Source organism: Panthera uncia (assembly GCF_023721935.1).
Source record: "Panthera uncia isolate 11264 chromosome A3 unlocalized genomic scaffold, Puncia_PCG_1.0 HiC_scaffold_11, whole genome shotgun sequence".
In the NCBI taxonomy this organism is placed as follows: domain Eukaryota; kingdom Metazoa; phylum Chordata; class Mammalia; order Carnivora; family Felidae; genus Panthera; species Panthera uncia.
In genome coordinates this window covers 4,528,321-4,554,833 of record NW_026057578.1, presented here as the reverse complement: position 1 = coordinate 4,554,833, position 26,513 = coordinate 4,528,321, and the positions used below count along the sequence as shown (strand labels likewise).

Here is a 26,513-nt window from a genome sequence, read left to right as displayed (position 1 = left end):
CGCCCCCCCTCCCCCCGCCCCGGGAGCCGCCTCCAGGGCGCCGCCGCCTTCGAGGGGCGCGCGCGGCCCCGCGGGGGAGGAGCCGGCCGCCCGCTTCCGGAAGTCCTCGCGGCGGCACCTGGCCGGGCCCACCCCGGTGCGGGCTGGCAGCTCGAAGCCAGGCGGCCCCCACGCCGGCCTTTTAAATCCCCAGCGTGTAATCCCACAAGGGTGGAATCGTGCCAGCAGACACACACACACACACACACACGCACGCACGCACGCTTAGCTCCAGCGAGATGCCACACATCTTAATTACGGATCGTGGGTGCCCCGGGGAAGCTGCAAAAGGGCCCTTTTGGCGACGCAAGCGCCCGCATGCAGGGCCGGGCTCCCGGCATGCGGGCTGTTTGAAGTCTGGTGTCTGTCTCTTGTCTCTCCCCTTCTGATCCAGCTCTGGCAGGCCGCGCTAAGCACGCTCAACCCCAACCCCACGGACAGCTGTCCCCTCTACCTGAACTATGCCACCGTGGCCGCCCTGCCCTCCAGGGTGAGCCGGCACAACAGCCCTTCCGCTGCCCACTTCGTCACCCGACTTGTGCGGACCTGCCTGCCGCCCGGGACCCATCGGTGCATCCTGGTGAGTGCCGGAGGCCATCCGCCTACCATCGGGGAGCGTGTGTCATGCCTGCTGGGCACCCAGGCTCGCGGTACCTCCCAGGTGGACATGAGGCCACAACCCAGGACACTGTAACCCCTGCTCACAGAAGGGAAGCTGAGGTCACAGAGACTAGGCCATTTACCCCAGATCATTTTCGGTGGCAAATCTGAGACTCCTGAACCCATTCCCCTCGGCGTCCTCCTCTCCTGTCTCGGAGACGGTCCACATCTGGTGGCCGACGTGTCCCTTTCTCACGCAGTGAGGAAGTGGCTCCGGGCAGGCCCCTGCGCGGTGGCTGTGTTGGGGCCCCTCTGTCCAGATTGTACCCACAGTGGCCTCTGGCCCAGCTTCGAGGCCCCAGCACTGCCTGAGTGCAGTCCCCGTGGGTTTGCCCCTCCTCACGGCTCTGCCTCTCTGTGCCGCAGATGGTGTGCGAGCGGTCGGACGCCTTCGCCTCCGCGTGCGCCCTGGCCCGGGCCTTCCCCCTCTTCACCCACCGCTCGGGGGCCTCGAGACGCACGGAGAAGAAGACAGTCACGGTGGAGTTTTTCCTGGTGGGACAAGACAACGGGCCAGTGGAGGTGTCCACTTTGCAAGTGGGTGTCTGCAGGCTCGGGCTGTGTCCCCTGGGCCTGTGCGAGCTGGGGGCAGCTGGAAGGGGAGTTGGGGAGCTCTGTGTCTCCCCCACCTCCGTGGGGGGGGGGTGATATGGCGCTGGGCTGCTGCAGCAATTTCCCAGAAGGCCCCCGAGGCCTTTCCAGAGCCAGGCAGCTGCCCCCTCTCTGGGTGGGCTTCCTTTTCAGGATTCAGTCTGTTCGACCTGTATTTACCAAGCACCTAACCAGTGCCAGGCACTTTCACATTTCATACTAAGAATCCTGTCCGCGTGATTGCATTGGATCTTCAGAAGAATCCTTTTTTCTTTATAAAGTTTATTTATTCTTGAGATGGGGGAGGGGCAGAGAGAGGGGGAAAGAGAGAATCCCAAGCAGGCCCCACGCCCAGTGTGGAGCCGGAACTCCCGGCTCGATCCCACAAACCCTGAGATCATGACCCGAGCGGAAATCAAAAGTCGGATGCTTCACCGACTGAGGCACCCAGGCGCCCGCAGGATAATCCTTTTTTGAGGTGAGGCAAGGCTGGGAGAGATGCTAAGTCAGAAGTCCTTGTGTGGGGGTTGGGTTCCTTTCCCGTGGCGACCGTCCCGTGGCCTCACCCTCCTCGTCCCCGGCCAGACCGGGCTGTGCTTCCCACCCCCACCCTTCACTTCTGTCCCAGGCCAGCACCCCTCACCCTCCACCTGGATTCTCTGCTCCAGGAGGAGAGGCCATGCTTCCATCTCCACTGTCTCGTAACAGCTCCTTTCCTTTCCTTCCATTCATCTCCAGACGTTGAAAACACACGGGCTCATTGTTTTGCCTTTCTGAACTCCCTTTTCCCCCTCAGCCCACCGAGTGGAGTTTCCACCCCACTTCCTGACATTGTTTTTTTAAGGGCCCTGTCTGCCGGACTGGGACCTTTGTCATCCCGTTTGTCATCCCTCCTGGAAGGGTCTGCCCCACCCAGGAGTCGTGCCTCCTTCCCGCGTCCCCTGCGGCCCACAGCCATATCTTTATCCCTTTCCCGACCGTCTGGCATTCCCATCTCTGGGTTCCCGTAGGCCTGTGAGCTCATCCCTCAGACGGGCACCGATGACCACCTTCCCCTGTAGCTGCGGGGATCCCTTTGGAGTTCGGGCCTCTCTCCACCAGACCCCGGGGCTGCGAGCCTGAGCAGCACCCTGGACCCCCCCTCCCCCCCTCCCCGACTCCTCCGAGCACTTCTCCCTCCCTCCCTGCCGGCCCGGTGGGCTGACTTCCTGCTGGGCCTATGCCCTGCCAGGCTCCTACCTCCTCCTCAGCTTCCCTGTCCAGGTCCTTCCTGCTCTGGACCTGCCTGGTCTCAGTCCAGATTCTGCCCTCGTCCCTTCCCCCCGGGGCGGGGGCCTGGCCATCTGGCTGACATGGCCTCCCTCACAGTCAGGCCCTCTGCCTGCTGAGTGCGAGCACCATCCCACCTCGTGTGATTCATCTTTGCTCAGCCTCTGTGCCCCACGTTGGGATGGAAGCTTCCAGAAGCTTCCGGTCTGTGGCCCCAGCACAGCCCGACCCGTGACGAGGGCCGCTGGGCTGGTGGGTCTCCTTGACCCCCGTCCAGGGCACCTTGCTCTGCCCACTGCCACGGGGAACCCCCCCCCCCCCCCCCCCCCCCCCCCCCCCCCCCCGGGCCCCTTGCCCCCCCCCCCCCCCCGGGGCTCCCCCCCCCCCCGCCCCCGCACCCCGCTGCTCTCCTGGACCATTGCAGCAGCCTCCTCGCTGGTCTTGCTGCCCCCAGACGCTCGTCCTTCCTCTGGCCGCGTAAGCGCAGAGTTTTCCAGGGCTTGTCAGGTAGCAGGAACTGCTCTTAGCGCACGCACACCCGTGCTTAATCCTCTCGACAGCCTGTCTTGGGGCCTGTCCTTAATCCCATTGTAGAGCTGGGTAAACTGAGGCTTTGCAACATCAGGTGACTTAAGGGGGCCCCACCAGCAAGGGGCAGAGCCAGGTCTTAACCGCGGCCACCGTCTGTCAGTCCTCTGTCCCGTCTGTCTTGGATCATGAGCACAGGAGCTTCTGATAACCCGTGTGGCCCTTTCTATACTCTGGGGCCCCCCTCGACTCCCCTCCAGGTCCTCTTCCCGTCCGGGCTCCTGTGGCCTCTCCTCCCCTGTAGCATTTAACCGAGTGGGGTGTTGCGATTTTCTGCTGGACCGGAGTACCGTGGACACGTTCAAATTCCCAGGGTTTAGTGTGGAGCCTGCCGCACAGCGGGAGCTCCCAGAAACGTGGGTGGAATGAAATGAATGAATGAATGAATGAACGCTTGATCCTGCTTTTGTGATGGGGAGGCTGAGGCACGAGGAGGCGCAGGCTCTTCACGAGGCTCTGGGGTGCCGGAGGGCACCCGGAGCCTCCCCGGCCTCCCCCGCAGGTGCCGTCGGCCCTCTCGCCCGGCCACGCCGCACCAGGAGATCTGAGCTCACGGAGGCCTGCTGGCCGAGCGCCTGGCCTCCTTCGAGACGAGTCCTGGGGCACTGACGCGCTTCCCAGACAGCAGCCCCGGGCTGCGTCACAGATGAGCAATGGTCTCCGCGACAGCCGCGGACAGGGACCCTCGGCCTCCCAGAGGAGAGCCCGCTGTCAGGCGGCGGGGACCACACGGTCACATCTCCTATCTGAGCTGTCCGGTCCTGCGTCTCTGCCTTTGAGGCTTTGGGGTGTAATTACCTGGGGATGGCAGGAGCTCTCTGAGCCATTCGGCAGGGCCTAGGAGGTGGCTGGGCAGGTGCCGTCGCCCCCGAGCCTGGCCTCCCCGACGCTGTGAGGCTGGGGAGGGCAATGACACGCTCCAGCTGTCTGTACCCCCGCTGCACCTGTGCCGTCGCTCTTCTGATCATGCCCTTTCCCTGCGCGCTGATGGAGGCAGCCGGCCAGCCCAGTGTCTGAAGCATGGGGTGGTGGTGGGGGGCGCGGGGTGGGGCAGGGGGCGCCGTGGGCGGCAGCCAGGTGGAGATGAACGAGAAGGCAAAGAACTTCCAGGGTCGGTGTTAAAGCGAGAGCAGGACAGATGCTCTTGGCAGAAGTTAGAGGCAGGGCCTGGAGGGGTGGCTGGTGGCGGGGGCGGGCAGCGTCCGCATCGGAGCACAGAGACCCGTCTAGAGGGCGTCCCCCGTGCCGGGCTGAGTTTGGTGGACGGTGTCGGGTCCCTGCTCCCTCCTGGGCTCTGGGCCAACGTGTGAGCCGCACGAGGCAGGGTGGGGACCCCGTGCCCGGGGACCCCGTGCCCAGAGTGGTGTGGCATTGGATGGCCAGGAAGACAGGGCAGGGAGTCTGTGACACATTCACCTGGGGCTCAGGTGAGAAAAACGCCACCCTGATGGCTGGAGGGCTGGAAGGAGGGCCAGCGGGTCCAGGGGCGCAGGACAAAGAATACTTTTACTCTTTTGGGAAGGTCCAGAGAAGCTTCCGGGGGACACGGCCTTCAAGAGGCACCACAAAGGATGGCCAGGGCCTTGACCAGAGGAGAGGGGAGGGTGTATTACAGCTCAGGCCGCAACAGGCCATGGGTGGCGTCTTTACAGATAGGTATTCCTCACAGTTGTGGGGCCGGATGTCTGAGGTCAGGGTGGGGTGTGGTGGAGACTTCCTGATTGGTAGGTGGTCACCTTCTCGCCACGCCCTCCCTCTTCCTACTGAGGACTCTACTCCCACGGTGGGGCCCCACCCTCCCAACCTCATGGCAACCTGATCCCCTCTCAAAGACTTCCTAATAGCATCACGTTGGAGGTTAGGGCCTCGAGGTACCAGTCTGGGGGCGACGCAGACGTTCGTTCAGTCAGGAGCAAAGGACAGCACTTCTCCCCAGCAGGGGACGTGGGATTGGCAGGTGCCAGGGGCGGGGATGCCCAGCGTGTGCTCAGGGCCAGGCCCAGGGGCCGCCTGCCCCCAGGATGAGGGGGTAAGCAGCAGAGGAGTCTTGGCAAGGAAGGTGGGTCCCACTGACGGCCGGCCGGGACGCCAGGCTGCAGGGCTATTGTGTCATCTGTGTTGGAGGCGAGGTACAGAGTCGCGCTGAACTTTCTGAAGGCTGCTGGATGGGTCACAGGCACTGGAGAGCAACAGCGGGCAGCGTGACCTGCCCCTCGAGGCCCTGTCAGCAGCCCCGAAACCTCCCCTCGGTGCTGCCGGTGCCTTTGGTCCCTGGGGGAACAGAGAGGGAGGGACAGCCTTTGCTGCCTGGTCCCAGGTCCCCGGTGACAGCCTCTGGTTTTCTTCCCCAGTGTTTAACAAACGCCACGGAAGGCGTGCGGCTGGCTGCCCGTATTGTGGACACTCCATGTAATGAGATGAACACAGACACGTTCCTCGAGGTTCGTGGCCCAGGGGAGTCAGTCGTGCCAAGGTGGGGCCAGGGTGGGAGAAGCATTGGTGGACCCCGAGGAAACCAGAGGAAACCCGAGGCCGGAGGGGACGGTGTCCGTAGTCACTGCACCTCGCCCAAGGAAGCGTGGGGCGGCTGTGGACGGGGTCCTGCTGTCCATCCAGCTGCGAGGGGCCAGCAGGCCTCGGCAGAGGGCGGATGGGGGACAGAGCCTCCTCCGTGAGGCCCCTCTGCAGGACTGCAGCCGTGAACCTGCAGGAAGTTGTAGTTTGGAGGCTGGGCCTTCTGTCCTGGATTTGATCACGCCCAAAGCCGAGAGAGCTGGGGCCCTGGCTCCCCTCCGCCACGCGGGCGTCGGCTCATCCCTGGCCCAGAGCCACGGCCTCGTCCTGATTGAAGCCGTTTTCACGTGTCTTTGTGTTGCTTTTTCCATGATCGTGTCCAGGAGATTAAGAAAGTTGGAAAAGACCTGGGGATCACCCCAACGATCATCCGGGATGAGGAGCTGAAGATGAGAGGATTTGGAGGTGGGTAGAGCTGGGCCTCGAAGGCCGTGGCCTCAGGCCGGTCCTGGGTGCTGGGGGGCGAGGGTGGCGGTGGTTGGCACCCTGGGTCGCTTCAAGCTTCCCCTGAAAGAGGCCAGCCTGCGTCCAACCCCAAGGCCAGACCCTGGGAAGCGGACCGTCTCTGGGGGAGAAATGAGGCACTGATTCAGGTTCTGGTTTGGATTCTGGAAGCCACGGTGTCCGAGTCCTTCCGTGGCCTGCTCCCTGTCCACAAAGGCTACTGTCCTGGCTCCCTGGGCCAGCTCAGCAGGACCTTTCTGCTCCTCGAGTGCACAGGCCCACGTTCGCATCAGTGCCTCGTCTTTTTTTTTTTTTTTTAATTTTTTTTTTTTAATTTACATCCAAGTTAGCATCTAGTGCGACGATGGTTTCAGGAGTAGATGCCTCAGTGCCCCTCCCCCATTTGGCCCCTCCCCCCTCCCACAGCCCCTCCAGCAGCCCTCAGTTTGTTCTCCATATTTGTGAGTCTCTTCTGTTTCGTCCCCCTCCCTGTTTTTATATGATTTTTGTTTCCCTTCCCTTATGTTCCTCGGTTTTGTCTCTTAAAGTCCTCATACGAGTGAAGTCATAGGATTTTTGTCTTTCTCTGACTAATTTCACTTAGCATAATACCCTCCAGTTCCATCCACGAAGTTGCCAATGGCAAGATTTCATTCTTTTTGACTGCCGAGTGATACTCCATTGTGTATATAGACCACATCTTCTTTCTCCATTCATCCATCGATGGACATTTGGGCTCTTTCCCTACTTTGGCTACTGTTGATCGTGCTGCTGTAAACACGGGGGTGCACGTGTCCCTTGGAAACGGCACCCCTGTATCTCGTGGATAAACGCCTAGTAGTGCAATTGCTGGGTCGTAGGGTAGTTCTATTTTTAGTTTTTGGAGGACCCTCCATCCTGTTTCCAGAGGGGCCGCACCAGCTCGCATTCCCAGCATTAGGGCCTCATCTTTACAGCTCTCTTTCTCTGAGTACTTCCCCGAGATGCTGTCATGGCAGGGCCATCATACCCTGCACACCTTGAGTGGAAGCCACCTTCTCAGAGGGCCTTTCCTAGCGGCCAGGCCCATCCTCCCCGCCCCCCAGGCACTAGGACAAGGTCCTCTCAGTCTCGCTGGGGGAGGGGCACTGTACTCTTGATATGTGGCTGCCAAACAAATGATTCCAGAAGGAAGGGCCACACGGTCCTGTGGGCAGGGAATCGGGCATGGTTGAGCCGGGTGCTGGGTGCAGGGTCTCTCCTGGGCAGAGACCCAACATGTTGACTGGGTCGGCCATCATCTGAAGGCTCGACCGGGGCCGATGATGTGCTCTCTGTCACCGGGCCTCGGGTCTTTGCTGGCTGTCCCTTGTCACGAGGGCCTCTCCTCAAGCAGAGCTCACAGGCGGCAGCTGTTCCCCTCAAAGCACGGTTTCTGGGCGAGGAAGCACGAACAGGCGAGGAAGAGCCAAGGTCTCTTTTTGTAACCCAGTCTCGGAAGTGGTATCTCGTCACTTCTGCTGTATCCAGAACAAGTGGGACCTGAGGTTCTGTCCACACATAGCGGGAGGGGCCCCACGTGCTCAAGAACGCCCAGAGGTGAGGGGCCCAGGGGGCTCTCTTGGAGGTGCCCACCACAAGACTCGTAAACCATCCACACAGGTGGAGGGAGAGGCTGCTCCTCTCGGGGAAGAATCTTCACAGAGGAGAGGACGTTTGCAGCAGGTCTTACAGGATGTGTAGGAGTTTGTCCGGCAGCCATTATCAGCTGTCGTCTTGGTTTTCATGATTGTTCAGTCCGGTTCCTGGGGGACTTCGAGGCATGGTCTCTGCCCACGACAGGCTTTCTTGAGAAGATAGGAAATGGCATGGCTGCAGCGAGGCTGTGGTGGGAGTGAGCTTGGAAAGGGTGGAGGGCTCGGGGTGGGAGAATGAGCGTGGGCTGGAGTGGCCTTGAAGCGTTATCCAAAAATCATTTCATTCTGCAATCGTGTTCTTTTCTTTCTGGGAATGATACAGGTTTTTTTCCCCTCAGTGGATTTTTTTTTTTTTTTTTTTTTTTTTTTTTTTGCCTAACGATACTTCGCATAGAATTCATTTGCAGCCCCGAGCTTTGGAACTAATTTGCATTCCCAATCCCACGCTGGCCAGGGGGCAGGAGAGGGGGCAGGTCGCTCGGGCTAGGACTGCACATGCTCCGGGAGAAATATCCACATGCCAGCGGCTGTTTCCTGGGAGAGAGCTGGTGTTTCTGGGGGAGGGGGAGGGGGGGCTGCTGCTGGGAGGTCTCTGCTCAGTTCGACCCGAGCCCAACTGACCCTGCCCCCGTGCTTTCTGTAGGAATCTACGGTGTTGGCAAAGCCGCCCTGCACCCCCCCGCACTTGCCGTCCTCAGCCACACCCCAGAAGGAGCCACCCAGACCATTGCGTGGGTGGGCAAAGGGATCGTCTACGACACCGGGGGTCTCAGCATCAAAGGGAAGGTGAGGTGCCGGGGGCCAGCGCTTGGACAGGGCCCGGGGGGAGGAGGGTTGTAGGCAGGCCCATCACCTCTCAGGGGCACCGGAGGAAGGCAGCAAGCGAGGTTTCTGGGACCTTGGCCTTGGGGCGTGCCTCTGGGGAGCCAAGTTCGGGAAGAATCGGCCGGGCTGATTCCTCTTCTGAGGGGGAGACGGTTTCGTGTCCACACTTCAAACAAAAAAATCTGGACGGGATCCAGAGAAAAGCTGCAGAAACAATGAAAAGGCTGGAAAACTAACCCAAGGAGGCAAGGTTTAAGGAATCGGTGGTCCATCTGAAAAGAAGGGCGTGGGGTGGTGCCCACTGTCCCCACGACCATCCAGGGTTTCCACAGAACGCTTAGTGGGGGTCTGGGCGAGCCTGTGCGGAGGATAGGCCCCCTGGAGAAGGCCGGAGGGGTTTGGATCCCCAGGCAAGCCGCCTGCAGGTGTTCTGGTGAGGCCAGGTCTCAGAAGTCTGTCCTGTGGGCGGCCTTCAGGCGTGGCCGTGTCCGGAGGCCTGGGCACCCGTCGTGGCTCCGTCTCCTTCCTCCACACCCGGCGCGTTCAGGCCTGCTGTGCACCGCGAGGCGAGGTGGCACCAGGAAGAGGAGGAGGGACACGTCTTCATCTGCTCACGTCACACACGCGCATTGAGCAACTACTGGGCACCCGGCCTGGGCTGGGCCCTCCAGCGCCAAGACCCAGAAGGCCTGGGAAGGAGCAGGCATGTGAAATCGGTGCCCCGGGAGACCTGGAAAAGGAGAGCCAACCTTCCCAGAGAGGACGCTTTAGAAGAGACGGGACAGGCCAAGCTCACGCCGAGCAGACACGGAGAGCTGGCAGCCGGCGGGGCTCGCAGATGTGTCCTGTTGGCCCAAGCGCCGGTCTATAATCTGAGTGAGTTACCAACGTGTACAAAACAGGAAGATTGTCACAGAAGGCTGGCTATTCGACCTTTGGTAAACTCAGCGGAACTGGCGGGACGGGTCCTCTGTCTCCCCCTGGCAGCACTGGCTGGAGCCGGGAGGCGCCGCCCCTCGGATGAGGCGCGCACGGTGGGGTTCACCGCTGCTGCGACGCTTTCTGACCTGAACCCCAGTGCTGGGCGCTATTTCGGTTAGCGGCTGTGTGCTGCCCTTCGCACCGACCGCTAGTCCGTCTAGTGCATTTGGTACCCAGAGTGGATGGCCTTTTTTTTTTTTTTTTAACATTTGTTTTTGAGAGACGGAGACAGAGCCCGAGCGGGAGAGGGGCAGAGAGAGAGAGGGAGACACAGAATCCGAAGCGGGCTCCAGGCCCTGCCCGACATGGGGCTCGAACCCAGGAGCCGTGAGATCGTGACCTGAGCCTGAGTCGGACACTTAACCGACTAAGCCCCCCAGGCGCCCCTGTTTTTTGTTTTTTGGTTTTTTGGTAACGTCCCTCCTCCTGTAAACAGCATTATTTTCAAAACTAATCAAGAAATGATCCAATAATAAAGGTTAAAAAAAACAAACACCTTCCATATGTATTATCATGCCAGTAAAAAATTGAAGTATTATAGGGCCGCTTGACTGGCTCAGTGGGTGAAGCGTGTGACTGTTGATCTCGGAGCTGTGAGGTCGAGCCCCGTGCTGGGTGTAGAGATTACTTGAAAATAAACAAAGTGTAGGGGCGCCTGGGTGGCTCATTCGGTTGAGCGACCGACTTCAGTTCGGGTCATGATCTCACAGTTTGTGAGTTCGAGCCCCGCGTCGGGCTCTGTGCTGACAGCTCAGAGCCCGGAGCCTGCTTCGGATTCTGTGTCTCCCCCTCTCTCTGCCCCTCCCCCACTCATGCTCTGTCTCTCTGTGTCTCAGAAATAAATAAACATTAAAAAGGTTTTTTTTGATAAATAAAGGGATAAATATTACAGTACATGTAAAGAAGACAGTAATACATCGACACTTTTAAATAACACTAACATGATGTTTTAGACAGAAAATAGCATGTGTCTCCCTTGTGGTCTGTCGTGGTAACAGATGTTAGCATGACGGTGTCTGTTTTCAGGCCTTCGCTTCTGCAGATTTGTCTGGGATTTTATCCAAAGTGATCTTTTCCACATCTTTATGTCCGTTGCCTGGACAGAGGTACCAGATTTGTGAGACTGTCTTCACTCGTGGTTGGTCCAAATCGGTCCAAAACCACGATTAATTTTAATTTTCAAGAGTTTCTCTTGCATGAAGCGGTCAATACACAGATACCCCATTTCCCACGAAACCCCAGGAATTGTGATATTGTCCATGTTTTCAGCCCTTCGAGATGGAGTCTAGCGGCCTTCAAAGATCTGCGGAGTGAAAACGTTTTAAACAAGTCCGGTGGTTCCCATAGACGGCGGGAGGCTGAAAGTCCCAGGCTCCCTGCACTCTTGGGTTCGCTTGGAGCCCACGGTTGTGGGCAGGACGCGTGGCACCGTGGGTGCCGACCCCACCTCCGTTCTCTGGTGGAAGGCACGTCGCGGAGTCTGTCCTGGTCAGGCCAGCTGTGCACCTGGCAGTTATTAGCATCCATGTAGAATGAGGTTTCTAAAAGGACACGTAATTACCATGGGTGGGTTCAAACCTTTTATTTGACACGATTAAAACTCACTTCAAGCCACGGATTTTTCGGGAGAAATATTTTACCACTGATGACAACAGGCAAACCGACTTTTAGTCTGTAAATTATTATTTTCAGACTCCAAAGACCATGTCTCTCAGCCGTGACACTGGCTCTTGCCCTGGAGGCAGCTCAGTGCCAGCGGGGAGAATTGCAAGCTCCTTTCTCCTGGGATCAGATGCTTATTTGGGATGCTGGTTTGGTGGAGGGCCAGAGTGAGAAGCAGGGGCTGCTGAAGAATGAGGCATACGTTGCTGGGGGCACTGTCTCCAAAGACTTCAAAGGTAAATCAGGATCAGTGTGAATTTAGGTCTCAAATGTGTTAGTCTCAGAACCCCTTCCCCTCTCAAAAAGTATTGATCCTAAGGAGATTCTTTTAGAAGAGTGATGTCGGTTGATACTTACCCTACTAGAAATTAAAATTGGGGAGAGATCGTTGTTTATTTTAAAGTAACAGTGTAAACCCATTGCATGTTCATGTAAATATTTTACGAAAATAGCTGCATTTCCCCAAATGAAAAGAAGTCATTGAGAAGAGTGGCATTATGTGACATTTTGCCAGTCTCGTTCGCGTCTGCCTTACTAGAAGGCAGCCATGATCTTGTAGCTGCCTCTGCATTTAGTCTATCGTGATCTGTTGTTTTAGTTGAAATATAAAAAGAAAGTCTGGCCTCACTCATTTTGTAGTTGGAAAAGGGAGAAATATTTTAGTGCCCATTACAAACACCCAAGGGCATTTTTCTTTGCTATTATTACACCAAAACTCGTCGAGGGAGAGCGTCTGTAAGCTTAGCGCTCGTGCGGGATCAGAAACCGTGGCAGTGTCTCTGTGCACTCTGTTATTACGGTCTGCCTCGAACTCTGCATGATCTTGTGGCATCATGCATGGGCATTCAGAAGACACTGTCCCCGGAGTTATGCAGAACCTCCGAATTTTGACACAACATATACTATTTTAAAAAGTCACACTTGGTTCCACCACCCATGTCGTTGTATTTCTAAAAAATTTTAAAGAAATGTTTATTCATTTATTTGAGAGAGAGAGATGGAGAGTGAGCAGGGGAGGGGTACAGAGAGACAGAGTGAGAGAATCCCGAGCAGGCTCCACACTGTCAGCACAGAACCCGATGCGGGGCTCAAACCCACAAACGGTGAGACCATGACCTGAGCCAAAACCAAGAGTCAGACGTTCAGCCAAGTGAACCACCCAGGTGCCCCAACATACGATATTTTTAAAAGCCACACTTGGTCCCACCATCCATCTCATTTTTAAAAATCGCTATTAAGAAGCTGTCACAGAGACAGATACAAGTTTTTCAAAATCATTATTTTTGCTTGAAAGCTCAGATTTTACCACCGGCAGCGACTACTGTCGGCTCTTCTGGAAGTGAGAGTTTCACTTTGTTCTTTTTTAAGAAAACATCTGCCATGGGGCGCCTGGGTGGCTCAGTCGGTTAAGCGTCCGACTTCAGCTCAGGTCGTGATCTCGCGGTTTGTGGGTTCAAGCCCCGCGTCGGGCTCTGTGCTGACAGCTCGGAGCCTGGAGCCTGCTTCGGATTCTGTGTCTCCCCCTCTCCCTGCCCCACCCCCGCTCGCACTCTGTCTCTCTCAATAATAAATAAAAATTAAAAAAAAAAAAAAGAAAACATCTGCCAGACACCTAAGTCTGAATAAACCGGCACACGTCAGTGGTTCCTTGAGTCAAGCTCGGTGTTCAGGAGCGCAGTTCTCTAGCCGAGCAGAGAACTCGGCGACCGTCCCCAGCCCCGGCCCTGACCGCCCGGCGAGCGTCTGGCGAGAACAGGACCGCTCCGCACGCACCTTCCATTCCATCACATGGAACATGGAAAACAGCTACACTCGGCGGTGGAGACTTGGAAAAGTTAATCATGTATCTGCATCGGCGAGGTGACAAGGGAGCTGGCCCCGCCATGTTTCTCTGTGGGACGGAGGCGAGTCCCGCGGCGGTCCGTGTCGTGGCCGCGGCCCAATGTTGCTTTGCCACATCGTGTGACAGCCCCATGAGTGTCCCGGGCGGATGACATCTTCCTGCTACTCTGGGAAGCATCTCTTTTCTAAAACCAGGAAGAACGCGGTGGGGGACGGTCTGCAAAGCTCACGCAGTCAATTGAGGTGCATTTGCCGCCTGGTGCTCCTTGTCTGTGGTCGGGAGGCCGCCCTGGTGACAGGGAGACACAATTTCAGAGACCATCTGGAGCTATCCTGTGCGGGCCGTTTTGCGAGTGGTTTGATTCCAGATCTGAGGCCCCGGTTTTTCCGTTTAAACAATCCTGTGCTTTCTCGCCGATTAGGTCAAAGAGACAGCTTATTTTCAATAGTGCTAGCCGGGTCATCTTCACTCAACTTAATTGTAAAAGCAGCTCAGTTTATGTCTAAAAATGCTTTCCATTAAAACCTGAGTCTTGTGTAATCCGATAAAGGTTCAAAAAAATCACCCGGTACGTTTCCGACCCAGATCCTGCATCTGATGGCCTGTTGCGAATTTAAAGTATGAACTTGTCAATTAGAGCTGGGAGCCCATCAAATGGAAAAACGTGTAACCGCTCTCAGCCGGTTTGTAGAGAAATCACAGTTTCTCACAGTTACTTCTGCAGCATGAGGGCACCTGTGCCTGGCACACCCCCCCCCCCCCCCGCCTCCCCGTTAGATGTCGACAGAGCGGGCGGTGGGGTTGGGGACTGGTGACAGTGACCTTGGGGAAGAGTTCGCGTTAACCTGAGCGCATTGTTGGAGACATTGATGTCGGGGAGCAGAGGGAGCTGGGGCCAGGTGGTGACAGGTACAGGGAAGCCTGCCCCACAGCCCAGCAGCCCTGCCCGGACACCTCAAGCAAGCCTCGGAGGCCCCAGACCTCAGCTTCTTCCTCAAAAATTGGGCAGAGACACGGACAGAGACAGCTGTTGCAGACAGACCCCAGGGGAACTTGGCAGCCTGGGGGTGGGTGGCCGGGTCGTAGGAGCCAGGCCACGGCCCACGTGGCGGGTCTGGGCAGCTCCCCGGCTCCCCTCCCTCCCACCTCTGGTTCATCAGGTGACCCCCAAAGCTCCGCTCCGGCAAAAGGGTCCAGACCCATCCCCTTTGGCCATTATGTCCCATCGCTTGTGGGGAACAGCTGCGTGACCGGCGGGGGGGGGGGGGGGGGGGGGGGGTTTCTTGGATTCTGTGTGAGCTCAGGGGGCCTGGCACCAGGTCCTACAGGTCTGAGGGAGCCGCTCTGGGGTCCTAGTGTGCCAGGCAGGGGTGGGGCACTGCTGATGGCAGGCCAGCACCCACTCGTGCTCACTGCTGTCCTGGCCCCTTTGTGCCCCCTCCAGACCACCATGCCGGGGATGAAGAGGGACTGTGGGGGTGCTGCAGCTGTGCTGGGGGCCTTCAGAGCTGCCATCAAGCAGGTGAGTGTGGCCCCACCGTCTGCAGTCCTCGAGGAGGGGGACTCCCTGGGGGCGGGCTTGCTTTCCTCCCCCATCCCCCCACCCCTGAGACCCCACAGCTCGACACCTCTCTCCCTGCTCTGCGGGGGCTTCCTGCCTGCTGCTGGGGCTCCTCTGCCTGAGTGTCACCTGTCCTGAGTGCCACCTCTCCATAGAGTGTCACCTGTCCTGAGTGTCACCTGTCCTGAGAGTACCTCTACCTGAGTGTCACCTCTCCTGAGAGTGTCATTTGTCCTGAGAGTGTCACTTCTGCCTGAGTGTCACCTGTCCTGAGTGCCACCTCCCCATAGAGTGTCACCTCTGCCTGAGGGGCATGTCTGCCTGGGCATATTGCCTTTTCCTGAGTGTGTCCACCCATGCCCACCACTCAGGGTCTGGCTTATGTCAGGCGCCCCATGAGCGTGTGTTCTGTGAAGAAGCCCGACCTAAAACCACATGGCACGGACAGGGCCCTGTGCCGAGCTCATGAGCACCGGCCTTCCTGGGTGCCCCTCCTGCCACGACCCATCTGTGGGTCACATCATGAGAGTGCTGTCTGAGCCGGTGGGGACCCGGGGCCACTCTCTCCACAGAGAGATGGGCCATCTGGGTCCCTCACGCCCAGGAGCAGGACTGCCCTCTGGGATGGGGAGGGCCGCTCTGGAGCCGCCCCACCCGGCCTGCCTGCCCACTCTCAGGGCCTGGGGTCAGGGTAGGGGTCTGGGGGGGGTGCCCAGCTGGCATTGGTGAGCCATGACCAGGTAGAATGGGACTGGATCTGCCTCGGGAATAGCCTGGGTGACCGCTTTGAGCAGAGACATCCGGGGGAGCAGAGGGGCCCCCAGCGCCCCCCCCCCCACCCCGTACAACTGAGGTCACTGAGCCCAGCTCACCCGCCAAGTGGGAGATCTTCCCGTCCGGGACACGTGCAGCCTCACGGAGCCCAACCATTGGAACCAGATTCCTGACCAAGGGACCAGCCGGCTGTGGCTGTTCCTCCTGCGTCTGCCCCGAGGATGTGGCAGGCACCCACCTGTTGAAGGCCGTTCAGGAGGCCACCCCCGAGAGCACAGGCCCCTCAGGTGTTCCCGGGCATCGAGGCCTCGTCCCCAGGCACACAGGCAGCCACTCTTACGGGTGCATCACCTCATCCTGGCTGGTCTGCACCCATCAGAGGCCAGAGGCTCTAAAATGAGAGGAAGGACGGACTCCAGGGAGGCCTCAGGTGATGTCCTTCGGAGCCTAAAGTCCCCACGCCATAAAAAGTGTTTGTTCAACAGAGGCATGGGGTGCCCCGACTGCCATGGCGGCTCACCTCCTTCAGGCTCCTTCTATGGGGCCCGGCCTTCACCTCACCACATACCAGACTTTCTTTCTCCTTCAAATGAAAACAAAAACAAAAACGTCTTGGCAGAGTTTCCAATTCCGGCTGGTCAGGAGTCCAGCCCGTTGCCCGAGACGAGCAGACATCCCCTTGGCAGTGGGTGGGGGGGGGGGGGTTCTCTGGGGGAAACAGTGCTCCCCTCCCCGGGTTACTTATTCATTCAACACTTTGTTCCCACTTATGGATGTGCAGATTCTTAGTTCACCCTGTGGGTTATAAGCCAGCATCACCATTACGTATTTTGTGGCTCACATCGAGGCCCACAAAAACTGGGGTTGAGGGTGGAGCCTCTAGGCCGTGGCCCGCGGCCTGAGAACCTCAAACCTCGGCCGCCTGCGGGTTTTCAGTCCCCCCGGCCCCCGGGGATCCCAAGACCCATGTGTCTCACCCCGCTCCCCAGTGCCCGGTAATACGAGCCCAAGGCCCTCAGCACCTCTAAGCTGGCCTTCCCCGTGGGGACCCCACACCAGAAGCAGCAGCACACCAGACCTTCTGAACGCGAAACTGGGTGGGAGGGCACCCAACAGGGTCAAGTTGGGGGCCGTGGTCTCTCCGCACCGCCCTGCTGTCCTGCTGTGCAGACTCCTCTCCGGGCCCAGACCCAACATGGTTCCCTCCGGGAAGACTTCAGGGCCCCCCCTCCCTCCGCAGCGGGATCCATTTCTCTAGCTTCGGAGCCCCTGGGGCCACCCTGTTGTCTCGAGGCCGCACGTTGTCACACTTGACTTGATCCCAGCCCCTCACTCCCACGGGGACGAGGACAGCTGGAGACGGGGGCACAGCCAGGCCGCAGGCCCCACGTGCTGGGCGGACGTCCGTGGTTAGGGGTCTCAGGGGGAGCTCTGAGCGGGCGGGGCGGGGGGGCGGGGACCGAGACTCTGGAAGCCGCGAACGCTCATCCTCACACAGCCTGGCCGTGAGTGTGGTCCCAGCTGCTTCGGGGTCTTCGAGCCGACGGGCCGCCCCACGGTTTCGGCCCCAGGACATGAGTGGGGTGCCCTCCCCAGGCACCGTGTTTTGGGTTCAGGCTCCACGCTGTCCCGGCCCGGTGACACGGCCCCTGCCTGCCACAGGCCCGCGTTTACCTTCGATGGGGGTTCGGCACCTGTAGCGTGACACCTGCTCCGGAGAGCCCCAGCTGCCCCCCAGGCGAGGGGTTTTCTGGGGCAGGCTCAGGGCCCGTGTGGGGCAGAAACTGACTCAGCCTGTTCTGTGCACGTTTGTCCTCGTGCACACGTCACGCTTTGGCATCAGAAAACTAACTTCACGCCGAAACTTGGGCGAGGCAAGCTCTCCCCAACCCCCCATGCGCGCATCTGTGTGTAGCTTGCTCTTGTACACCGATGCAGAGCTCAGAGGGTTTGTGCAGTGGGAGACATTGATCGCCGACCATGCTTTGTGGACGGGAGGCAGGGGCTGAGCCACCTGCCCGGCTCGTGCCCTGGGTAAGTGGGAGAGCCAGGAGGAAAGCCCGCAGCCCCGCTCCCGGGCTCATTCTCGAATTGCGTGGGCTCTGACAGGGGTGGCGAGACTCTCCCAGATGGGGTGCAGCCAGGACTGCCTGGGAGTGACGGGACAGTGCTCTCTGCTCCCCGGGGCTCCGTCTGTCTGCTGTCCACAGGGGTCAGAAAACTCTGGCCAGTTCTGTCTGTTCCACGCACTGCTAGCCGGTGTGACTGGAGCCTCTGCCCATGTTCCCTGCAGGGTTTCAAAGACAACCTCCACGCTGTGTTCTGCTTGGCCGAGAACTCAGTGGGTCCCAACGCTACGAGGCCAGACGATATCCACCTGCTGTACTCAGGAAAGTAAGGCTGGTTCCTTCACCCCCTGGCTGCCCTCTGGGCATGTGGGCCCTGCTGGACCTCGTGGGGGGCGGGGAGGGGCTCTCTTGCTGGACCTCGTGGTGGTGGGGGGGGGGGGGCTCTCCTTGCCAGGGCCAGGCTGGTCAGCCCTGACCCACGGCCGTCCTGGAGGCAGATTTCACCCTGCTTCTCCAGCCAGAGGCACATCCTGTGGGGAGGACGCCCTGTCACAGGAGCCCCTGGCCAGCAGGCTGCTTGCTCCCAGGGGTCCGGGGGCAGGTGGCGGGTCACATCGCTAGATGAGGTGTTGGGCTCCCTCAGGGTGCCTGGCTCAGGATCCACCCTGCCTTAGGGGGATGCGCCCTTCCCAACCTTTAGGCTTAAAGTTCTTTGTGTGCCTGGAGCCCTGTCCCAACCCCACCCCCCACTCCACCTCCAGACCTCCTACTTGAGGGCTCTCCCTGCACTTCCCCCTTGGGATCGGCCCTCGAACTGCTTCCCAGTTGCAAAGGACACACTGAGAAGTCAGTGGGCAGCAGCTGAAGGAGCAGGTGGTCTAGATTCGCAGTAGGAGAGTCTGCTCACCGCCCCGTACACGGGCGCCTGTCTGTAGGGTGACCCCCGGAGGGGCTCCCCCTTTTGTGTTTACCTAGTGCCAGGCTGTGTGGGCCCAGGGCTGGCCCAGTGCACGTCAGGCTACCCGCACAACCCTGTTCTCCCATCTTACGGACGAAGAAACCAAGGCACAGGGGGCTGCGTGGGGTTCCCTGGCTCACAGCTGGAGAGCAGTGGGGTGGGACTGACCCTGGCGTTACATCGCTGTAGGGGTGGGAGCGGCCCTGCCTTCCGGGGAGGGAAGCGGGCTCTAATGGGGTCCCCCCAGTTCCAAAGGGACTCTGTCCCAGTGCCCCAGGGAGCACCGTCCCTGAGCAGGGGTCTCTGCGGCATCCCAGGACTGTGGAAATCAACAACACTGACGCTGAGGGCAGGCTGGTCCTGGCGGATGGGGTGTCCTACGCCTGCAAGGACCTGGGTGCGGACATCATCCTGGACATAGCCACGCTGACCGGAGCGCAGGTGGGCCACCTCGACTCCTGGTGCTATCCCCCCCCCGCCCCGCCCCGTCCTCACAGCCCAGGGGGAGGTTGGGAGCTCGTCCCTGGCACCCAGTGGGAGGCAGGTGGCAAGGCCCATGGGCTGGGTCCCAGCGTCAGGACAGCTTAGGAACCGTCCTCCCTGGCGGCTCACGTGGCTCCCGGTTCTTTCTTTCTTTGCTCCTCGCTGCCCCTCTTGGCTTCTGTGTGCGCCCCGGGCCCCTGCTCTCCCGCGCGTGGCCGCTCCCCTGCGCTCCGCCCCTCCCTCTGCCCCGGCCACCCTCCCAGGGCATTGCCACGGGCAAGTACCACGCTGCGGTGCTCACCAACAGCGCGGAGTGGGAGGCGGCCTGCGTGAAGGCTGGGACGAGGTGCGGAGACCTGGTGCACCCACTGGTCTACTGCCCCGAGCTGCACTTCAGCGAGTTCACCTCGGCCGTAGCTGACATGAAGAACTCCGTGGCGGTAGGTGTGCGGTCCTCCCCGCCGCCCGGCCAGGTGGGGTGGGGCAGACCGAGGCCCAGGTGACCCCAGGACCCAGCAGCAGTGTGGACAAGGGCCCCCCAGGTGGGCCCCAGATCCGTGCTCAGGGTGGCAGCATCTGGAACGCGGTATGCACCTCTCCCTGGTCGCCCTGCCTCGGGTCCGTGCCAGAAGTTCCCTCCCCGCTCTGGGGTCTGCCTCCTCCATCAGCTCTTTCGCTGGCTCCGCAGCTCCCCGGGGTGAAGGCAGAACCCTTAATCCACACACGCGCAAAGCCCTTGGGGTCCCTCTCTGCAGTCCCTCACTCTGGGCACCCCTGCACCCCAAGCCCCCTCGTGCAGACACCAGGGGAGGCAGTGGCTGAGGAAGATGTGGTCCAGGGGGCATGGTTGGGGGGGGGCATCCTCAGCGGGTCCGAGTGAACCCTGAACTCGCTTTGGTGGAGCCCCTCCCCCACACCCCCGCTGCTGGCAGCAGAAAGGTCACCGTTTATCCTTCTGTCCCCCTAGGACCGGGACAACAGCCCCAGCTCCTGTGCTGGCCTTTTCATCGCCTCACACATTGGCTTTGACTGGCCTGGGGTTTGGGTCCACCTGGACATCGCTGCGCCCGTGCACGCCGTGAGTCCAGGCTCCCCCGGGGTGTCCTCTCCCCGCCTGCCCCCCAGACCCCCACCTGCACATACCGCACGCCGGCCTGGCCACTCCCACCCTCTCGTGCACCCAGAACCCCTCTCTGTCTCCGGGCTGAGCTCATCAGCAGCATTTCTATGTGGAGGGTCACACTGCCTGTGGCCCGACCTCGGCCAGCCGTGCCCCTGGTCTCTGGTCTCCTCATCCCCGGAAATAGAGTGGCTGCTGCGCACGGCCCTTCTCCTCGGCTGGAGACCCCGGGCCTTCGGCTCACCCTTTATCCCCCCCAAGAAGACCCCGGGGGTCGGGGCCAGAGGGCAAAGAGCCATCCCACCGCCTGACTCGGCTCTGAGTGTGGCAGGGTGGCAGGAGGGGGGCCACGGGCCGAGCGGGGGGTGGACGCCCTCGCCCTGGCCCGGGAACCCCTTCCTGCACGGGTGGGCTTGCCGAGGGGGTCTGGCTCAGCCTGGCGGAGGGTTTCCAGCCTGCCCTTTGCCCACAGGGGGAGCGTGCCACGGGCTTCGGCGTGGCTCTCCTGCTGGCACTCTTCGGCCGGGCCTCTGAGGACCCTCTGCTGAACCTGGTGTCCCCACTTGGCTGTGAAGCGGATGCCCCGGAGGCCGACGCGGAGAGGGACTCCAAGAGGCGCAGGCTCGTGTGAGGCCGGCCGCTCCCCGGCCCCCTTGTGACACAAGGCTCTTTACCTCACTTTGCACTGATTAATTTTAAGCAATTGGAAGATTATACCTTAAGATAGGCTTTGGTTTGTTTTTATCTTTAGTTGTCACAGTGATAGAAACAGCTCCTTCGTTAAGACAGCTCAGGGTCTGGGGGATGGCCCGGGGGGGCGCTGGGGCTTGCGGCTGTTTGAGTTACCTGCCAGGCCTCCTGCCGGCTTCTGCACACTCTCCTCCCTGCAGGGGCCTCCGCACGCACGACCTTGAGGCTCCGGGATGCACAGATGACCCTGCCGCCTTGGCCAGGTGGCCTTTGGGCCTCCTGTCCCTGCTCAGTGCCCACAGGGGGTGCCCGTGGCCTTATCCTTGGCCCCCAGCCCCCTCACATGGCATCCACGTCATGGAGAGCCCAGGCTGTGCTCCAGCCAGGGCAGCCGCTGCCTCCAGGCAGCCCACCCCTTTGAAAGGATGGAAGTAACTTGTTTCAGGGACCCAATTTTACGGAAGCAAGAGGAGCCTCTGGGCCCTTAGGAGTCCCTGGAGGGTGAAGTAAATATGGCCGCATCACATTACACCTGTGTCTCTGCCTCGTCTTTCTCTCACCCTGGTTGGGAAACCCACCCTGAGGCCTGCCCGTGGCTCTGAGGCTCCCGGCCCTCCCACCTTCTCAAAAACCGGTATCCAGCATCGAGATGCAGTGCGGCAACCTCGCTCTGGCCGACGAGAGCCCCGGGGTGTGGGAAGAGGACGGGGGTGGGGCCAGAGTCCTGGGTCGGTGCCCGCACAGCCCAGGCTGGTTGGTTTTCTGAGGTTTCACGGTGTGGACTCCCAACGGGAGGCCCCTGGGGCTTTCTGGGACTCTCCCATGGTCCTGTGGTCTGCAGGGAGGGCTGTGCTCGCCCTACGTACATCACGAGGCGAGTACCATACTGAGTCGATCATAGGTGCTGAAGGACAGGCTGTCAGGAGACTCCCTCCCCCCACCAGCACCCTGTGTGGCAGGTGAGGCAGGACCTTTGTCCCCTTTTATGCTCTACCCCGGTGGGCTGCCTGAGCCCAGAGGAAGTCATCGGGGACTCTGGCACCACCTGGCATGGAGGAAGGGGCCACATTTCCTCCGGTGGGGACAGAGGGGGAGAATGTGGCTGTGGGACACAAGTCACCAGGCTGTGCCCCGGCCCCCTGACCACCTCATCCCTGCCCAAGGGTCCCTAGGCTCCCAAGTCCCTTCCCCAGCCCTGGATATCAAGGTGACTCTCTCTGGGCATAATCCCAAGCTAATATTTATTAACAGCCTGCTGTGTGCATAGTCTCAGCCGGGCCCGGAAAAGGCCGGGAGCAGCTCTGAGGCCCCAGCCCTGTCTGGGAAAGCCCTCACCCGACACGTGAACTCACAAATAGCAGTCACAAGGTGGTAGGTGGGCTCCGTGAGGGGAGGGGAGGCGTGGTGGGTGGCCAGAGGGGCCGGGAGCCTTCACGGTTCATTAGCCTGCTTAATGGCCTCGAAATAGGGCAGCTCTCTCCAGCTTCCCTGAGATGCCCTGGAGGAGGCAGGGGTCACCGAGGTGGCCTCGCTCCTTCTCTGGGCAGCTGGCACTGTCCACTCCCCCCACCAGGGGGCTGCAGGATGCAGGGTCAAGGAGCAGGGGACGAACTGAGTCTCCCTTGTGCAAGCACAAAGGCAGCCTCAGGGCCAGGGACCCAGCTGGGGACCAGCTGCATGCCCGGCGTCAGGGGGACCGTAGGGGTGAGCCGACGGCTTCGCTTTCCCAAGAGCCAAAGGGGCTTAGGACACGACGGCCGCTTCCCCCGGCCGCACCAGAGCCTCAGCAGCAGGGTCTGGGGGTGGCCAGTGGCGGGGGGCAGGCGGGCCCTGACGGAGCCACCCGATCGCGGTCTCCAGCAAACGGCACAAGAAGACGGAGCCTGGCAAAGGCCTGCTGTCCCAGCGTCCAGCTGACCCAGCGCACGGACCGGAAGATGGGGGTGCAGAGTCTGGGCGCCCCGGCCACACCAAGCGGCTCGAAGCACCTGCGTGCCCGAGAGGTGCTCTGTCACCGCCCACCCTGAGAGCCTGCCAAATGGGGGGGAGGCCTGCAGGTGTCAGCACCCCCGTCCCAAGAGAGGAGGCCGCAGCCCTGCTCCGTGGGGTGGGACAGGGGAGCAGGAGGCATCCTGCGGGTGGGTCTGGGAGGGGCTGCCTGGCCTGGAGCAGAGCACAGGTCACCTAGCAGGCAGGAATGAAGGAGGAGAGGCAGGAAATGTCTCTTTTGGTGGAGAGAATTCCCAGCTTCCTGCTGGGAACCAGCCAGCTTCTCCAGGGCTTGGCAAGCAGGTGGGGGGACAGCAAGACCCCACTCTGCTCTGTATCAGAGGACCTGGCCCCAGATTCGGCCGTGAGTGCCTCGTGTAACGATAAAGCACAGGGCACACAGGCCTCTTGCCCTCCACCTCCCGGGGCGGTTCTGGGGAGCAGGGCGAGCAGGGGCCTGAGAGTGCTGAAAAACCCAGGGCTCGGGCAGGCTCTCAGGGCTGGGGGAGGCTGATGGGGCCCCCCCAGGAAGCCTCGGCGAGAGAGGATTTCTCAGCCCCGCTGCCTCTGCACTGGGCTCCCAGAAGCGGGGCTGCAGCCGGGAGGAACCGCAGGCTGACGTCGCGTCCTCGGGCGCAGACCGCGGGCCCGGGGCCGGGAGGGCCCCCCACCCCCTCGGCCCAGGTTGGAGGCGGCTGGTGCAGCGACCGCCCCTCCTGTCCGGCCTGGGTCACGGGAACCTGCCCGACCCCCAGACACCCACACGCGTTTGCACCCGTCACTTCCCATTCCCGTGCCACCAAAAATAGGGGGAGCGGACCTAATTCAGAGAAGTGGTCGAAACAGAATGATATCATTGCCATTCAGGGAATGCTGATGGTTCAGTCATTCCAGAAAATCCCACCCCACCTCACAGCCCCACTTTAATTACCCACCCTCTGGCCGGGGCTGGCAATGCTCCCAGGAGACCTCTCGTGCTCCCCCCACAGGCAGTGCAGCCTCCGCTCGGGCACAGCATGGCCGGACGCCCCAGTGCAACCCGTCTTCTTGCTCTGTGCGGGGACTCCCTCCCCAGACCCCCTTCCTGTGGCACCTCCCGAGGGCCCTGTGTTTGCAGTCGGTCTGGAAGGGTCAACCTTGTCCCCTGGGGCACACTGGCGTGCCCCCTAAAACTCTCGGGCAGCCCCTGACGAGCACATCTGTGGCCCCAGCAGCCCCCTCCCCCGGTACATGCTTATGGAGTTCGAATTTGCTACGTGATTCTCTGCCCAGAGCCCCTGTTCAGGCTGTGTTCCCTGGTGAACCGATGTTCCGCATTTTTGTTTATTTGTTTGTTCTTTAACAAAAGGTTGTTTTGGTTTGAAATTCAGCAAAAACACACGCTGTATTCGGCTTCCTCTCCATTCAGAATTCAGTAAATTAGTTGTTTTCCAGTCTGCTTCGAGTCCTTGCCTCAAATGAGCCTCCAACAAGATAATGCATTTAAAAGCCCTTGGAAAAGTACCAGGCCCCACGCACATGTGACACATTGTCATCATGAGAGCGGTTCGCTCAGCCCTGCGCCGCTCACCCCCCAGAGCTCAGCTCTGGAGAACGCTGGCCAGGCGGGGGTCCCTGCACCCACCCCGTGGATAGGGCTCCGGAGGGGACGCCCCCGGGGCCCGGGCCTGCTCTCCCTCCTGACGGCCCCTGGTTCTCTCTTCCCATCTGGGGGGCAGGGGGACAGGGACGTGAGGGCAGGAGCATCCGGGAAGCCGGTGCTCCCTCAAGACGTGGAACAGGTCCTTACGGACTTCCCACTGGGGGGCTGTTTTTGCTTGAGTTCCCACTGGGGTCCTGAGGGCTTTGGGGATGAGTCCAGGGAGGGAGCATTCTTCAGTCAGGAAAACAAAATGAAAAGCAAAACCCCCAGGTTGGAAAGCTCTGAGGCCTGATTTACATTCACCATGAGCACAGTGAGAACACTCACTGTGGGGGAGCCTCCGCCGCCTCGCCCTGCCCCCACCGGGCTGGGGGTGTAGGAGGCCTCCGCTCAGTCACAACTACAGGCCTCTTCTTAATGCGACGCTCTCCCTTTCTTCCGGCGGGGTTTCAGTGGATTTCCGCGGATTTTCTTCCAGTGGATTTCTGCGGTGTCCCCCAGCGTGCTTGGTGCAGGGTGGTGACGGACAGCTTCCTCATCCAGGGGTATCTATGCAGTGCCACCTGTAGACAACCCCTGAAAAGCTCACCCCTCTTGTGGGAACCCTGCTTCGGGCCACGGTGGTTCCCAGTGGCCTCAAAGGGGGAGCCAGCCCTGAGGGAGGCTGGACGCAGACCACGCCCCCAGCACCCAGGGGGTTGGGGCTGAGTGAGGCAGGGTGCCGGAAGGATCCCGCAGGCCCACCTCAAATGCTCACTTTCTTGTACCAACCAGGGGGGCGTTCCTAGCAACCCCTGGAAGGGTTTCGTAAGCAGTGTGCCCAGCACACAGCGGGTTATCCTACGTCCACCCGGGGTGTGGGGTGTGGAAGCTAGTACCTGCTGGGAGGGGCTGGGGACCCTCCACCCAGGCGGCCCCTGCCCTGCACCTGATCGCTGCCTGCGGCCACACCTGTGCATCCTTAGCGGCAGGCCAGAGGGCAGCTGGGGGCAGGCTCCCAGCTGCCGGAAGGAAGGCCGGTGGGCCGAGCTCAGCACGGGGAGGGGGCGGGCGCCCGAGGACGCACGGTGCCCACACGGGGCGGTGGGAGCCCGGCTTGTCACCACCCCACGCTTGTCACCAGTTGCCCTGGAAAGCGTGCTGGCAAGGTTCTGAGGGCAGGCAGGCCACAGAGAGCTTTTGTTTGGGGGTTTTTTGTTTTGTTTTGGTTTTGTTTTTTTGTTTTGGAGCTTTTCAGGGACCTGTTAAACTCGGTTCACATGTAATGGGCCTCAGGTCAGAAGGGCCTGGTGAACACAGTCCTGGCAGCCTCCTGGGCCCCCGAGGAAGGGCCATTTCCTCCTGTGGATGCAAGACAGCGCAGTCCCATTTCCTCCCCAGCTCTGGTAAGAAAACTCACTATAAATAAACAGCCCACAGGCGGCAGTTGAACAGAGGGGACTATCCAGCAAGGGAGAGGGCTTGGGGAGAGGGCCAGCCGGGAAAACCTTTCTCAGGGAAACGAGATCTGAACTGAGATTGTAAGGATGAATGAGTTTTAAATGATGCGGAACATGGAAGAATAAAATCAGGCAGAGGGAGCTGCGTGCGTGCAAAGGCCCTGGGGTGGGAGCGGCCGTGGCAAGCTAGAGGCACAGAACCGAAGCCAGGTGGCTGGAAAGGAGAAACGGGTGCAGGGAGAGGCCGGGGTGGGTGGTGAGGTGGGGGTGATGAGCAGAGCTGGGGCGCACACCATCTTGCGGGACACTGGCGGGAGTGGTTTTTATTCCAAGAGCCGTGGGAGCCATTGAGGAGTTTGGAGCTGACAAGGGACAGGTTGAATCCATACCTTTCAGAGACCCTCTGTCTGGAGCTCAGCAGGGGCCTGCCCCCCAACACACACCCAACGGGGGACCTTCCTCCACACTCCGTTGTAGCTGGGGTAAATTCAAGCTGCAGTGAAGGAAGGCCCGAGCCTCTAAGGAGGGCCCGTGAGAGCAAACGCGGGAGGGGCTGCAGTTCCTAGGTCTCTGACCCCAAAGCCAAATCCACCTCTCGGTGGGTGCCTCCACATCCCCACCTCCCACAGTGCAGGG

General features: G+C 60.4%; 1 protein-coding gene across 1 annotated transcript in view; it reads left to right on the top strand.

The window, feature by feature from the left end:
- NPEPL1 (aminopeptidase like 1) overlaps positions 1-21,458 on the top strand; it is a 23,100-nt gene extending 1,642 nt beyond the window's left edge. The window contains exons 3-13 of the mRNA XM_049650555.1: positions 434-619; positions 1,066-1,236; positions 5,499-5,588; positions 6,045-6,126; positions 8,485-8,627; positions 14,597-14,674; positions 17,781-17,881; positions 18,832-18,955; positions 19,261-19,437; positions 19,965-20,075; positions 20,590-21,458. Of these exons, the coding sequence (XP_049506512.1) occupies positions 434-619; positions 1,066-1,236; positions 5,499-5,588; positions 6,045-6,126; positions 8,485-8,627; positions 14,597-14,674; positions 17,781-17,881; positions 18,832-18,955; positions 19,261-19,437; positions 19,965-20,075; positions 20,590-20,748 (1,422 nt within the window). The 3' untranslated portion in view covers positions 20,749-21,458. The remainder of the gene's footprint in view (positions 1-433; positions 620-1,065; positions 1,237-5,498; positions 5,589-6,044; positions 6,127-8,484; positions 8,628-14,596; positions 14,675-17,780; positions 17,882-18,831; positions 18,956-19,260; positions 19,438-19,964; positions 20,076-20,589) is intronic.
- The last annotated feature ends 5,055 nt before the right edge of the window (positions 21,459-26,513 follow it).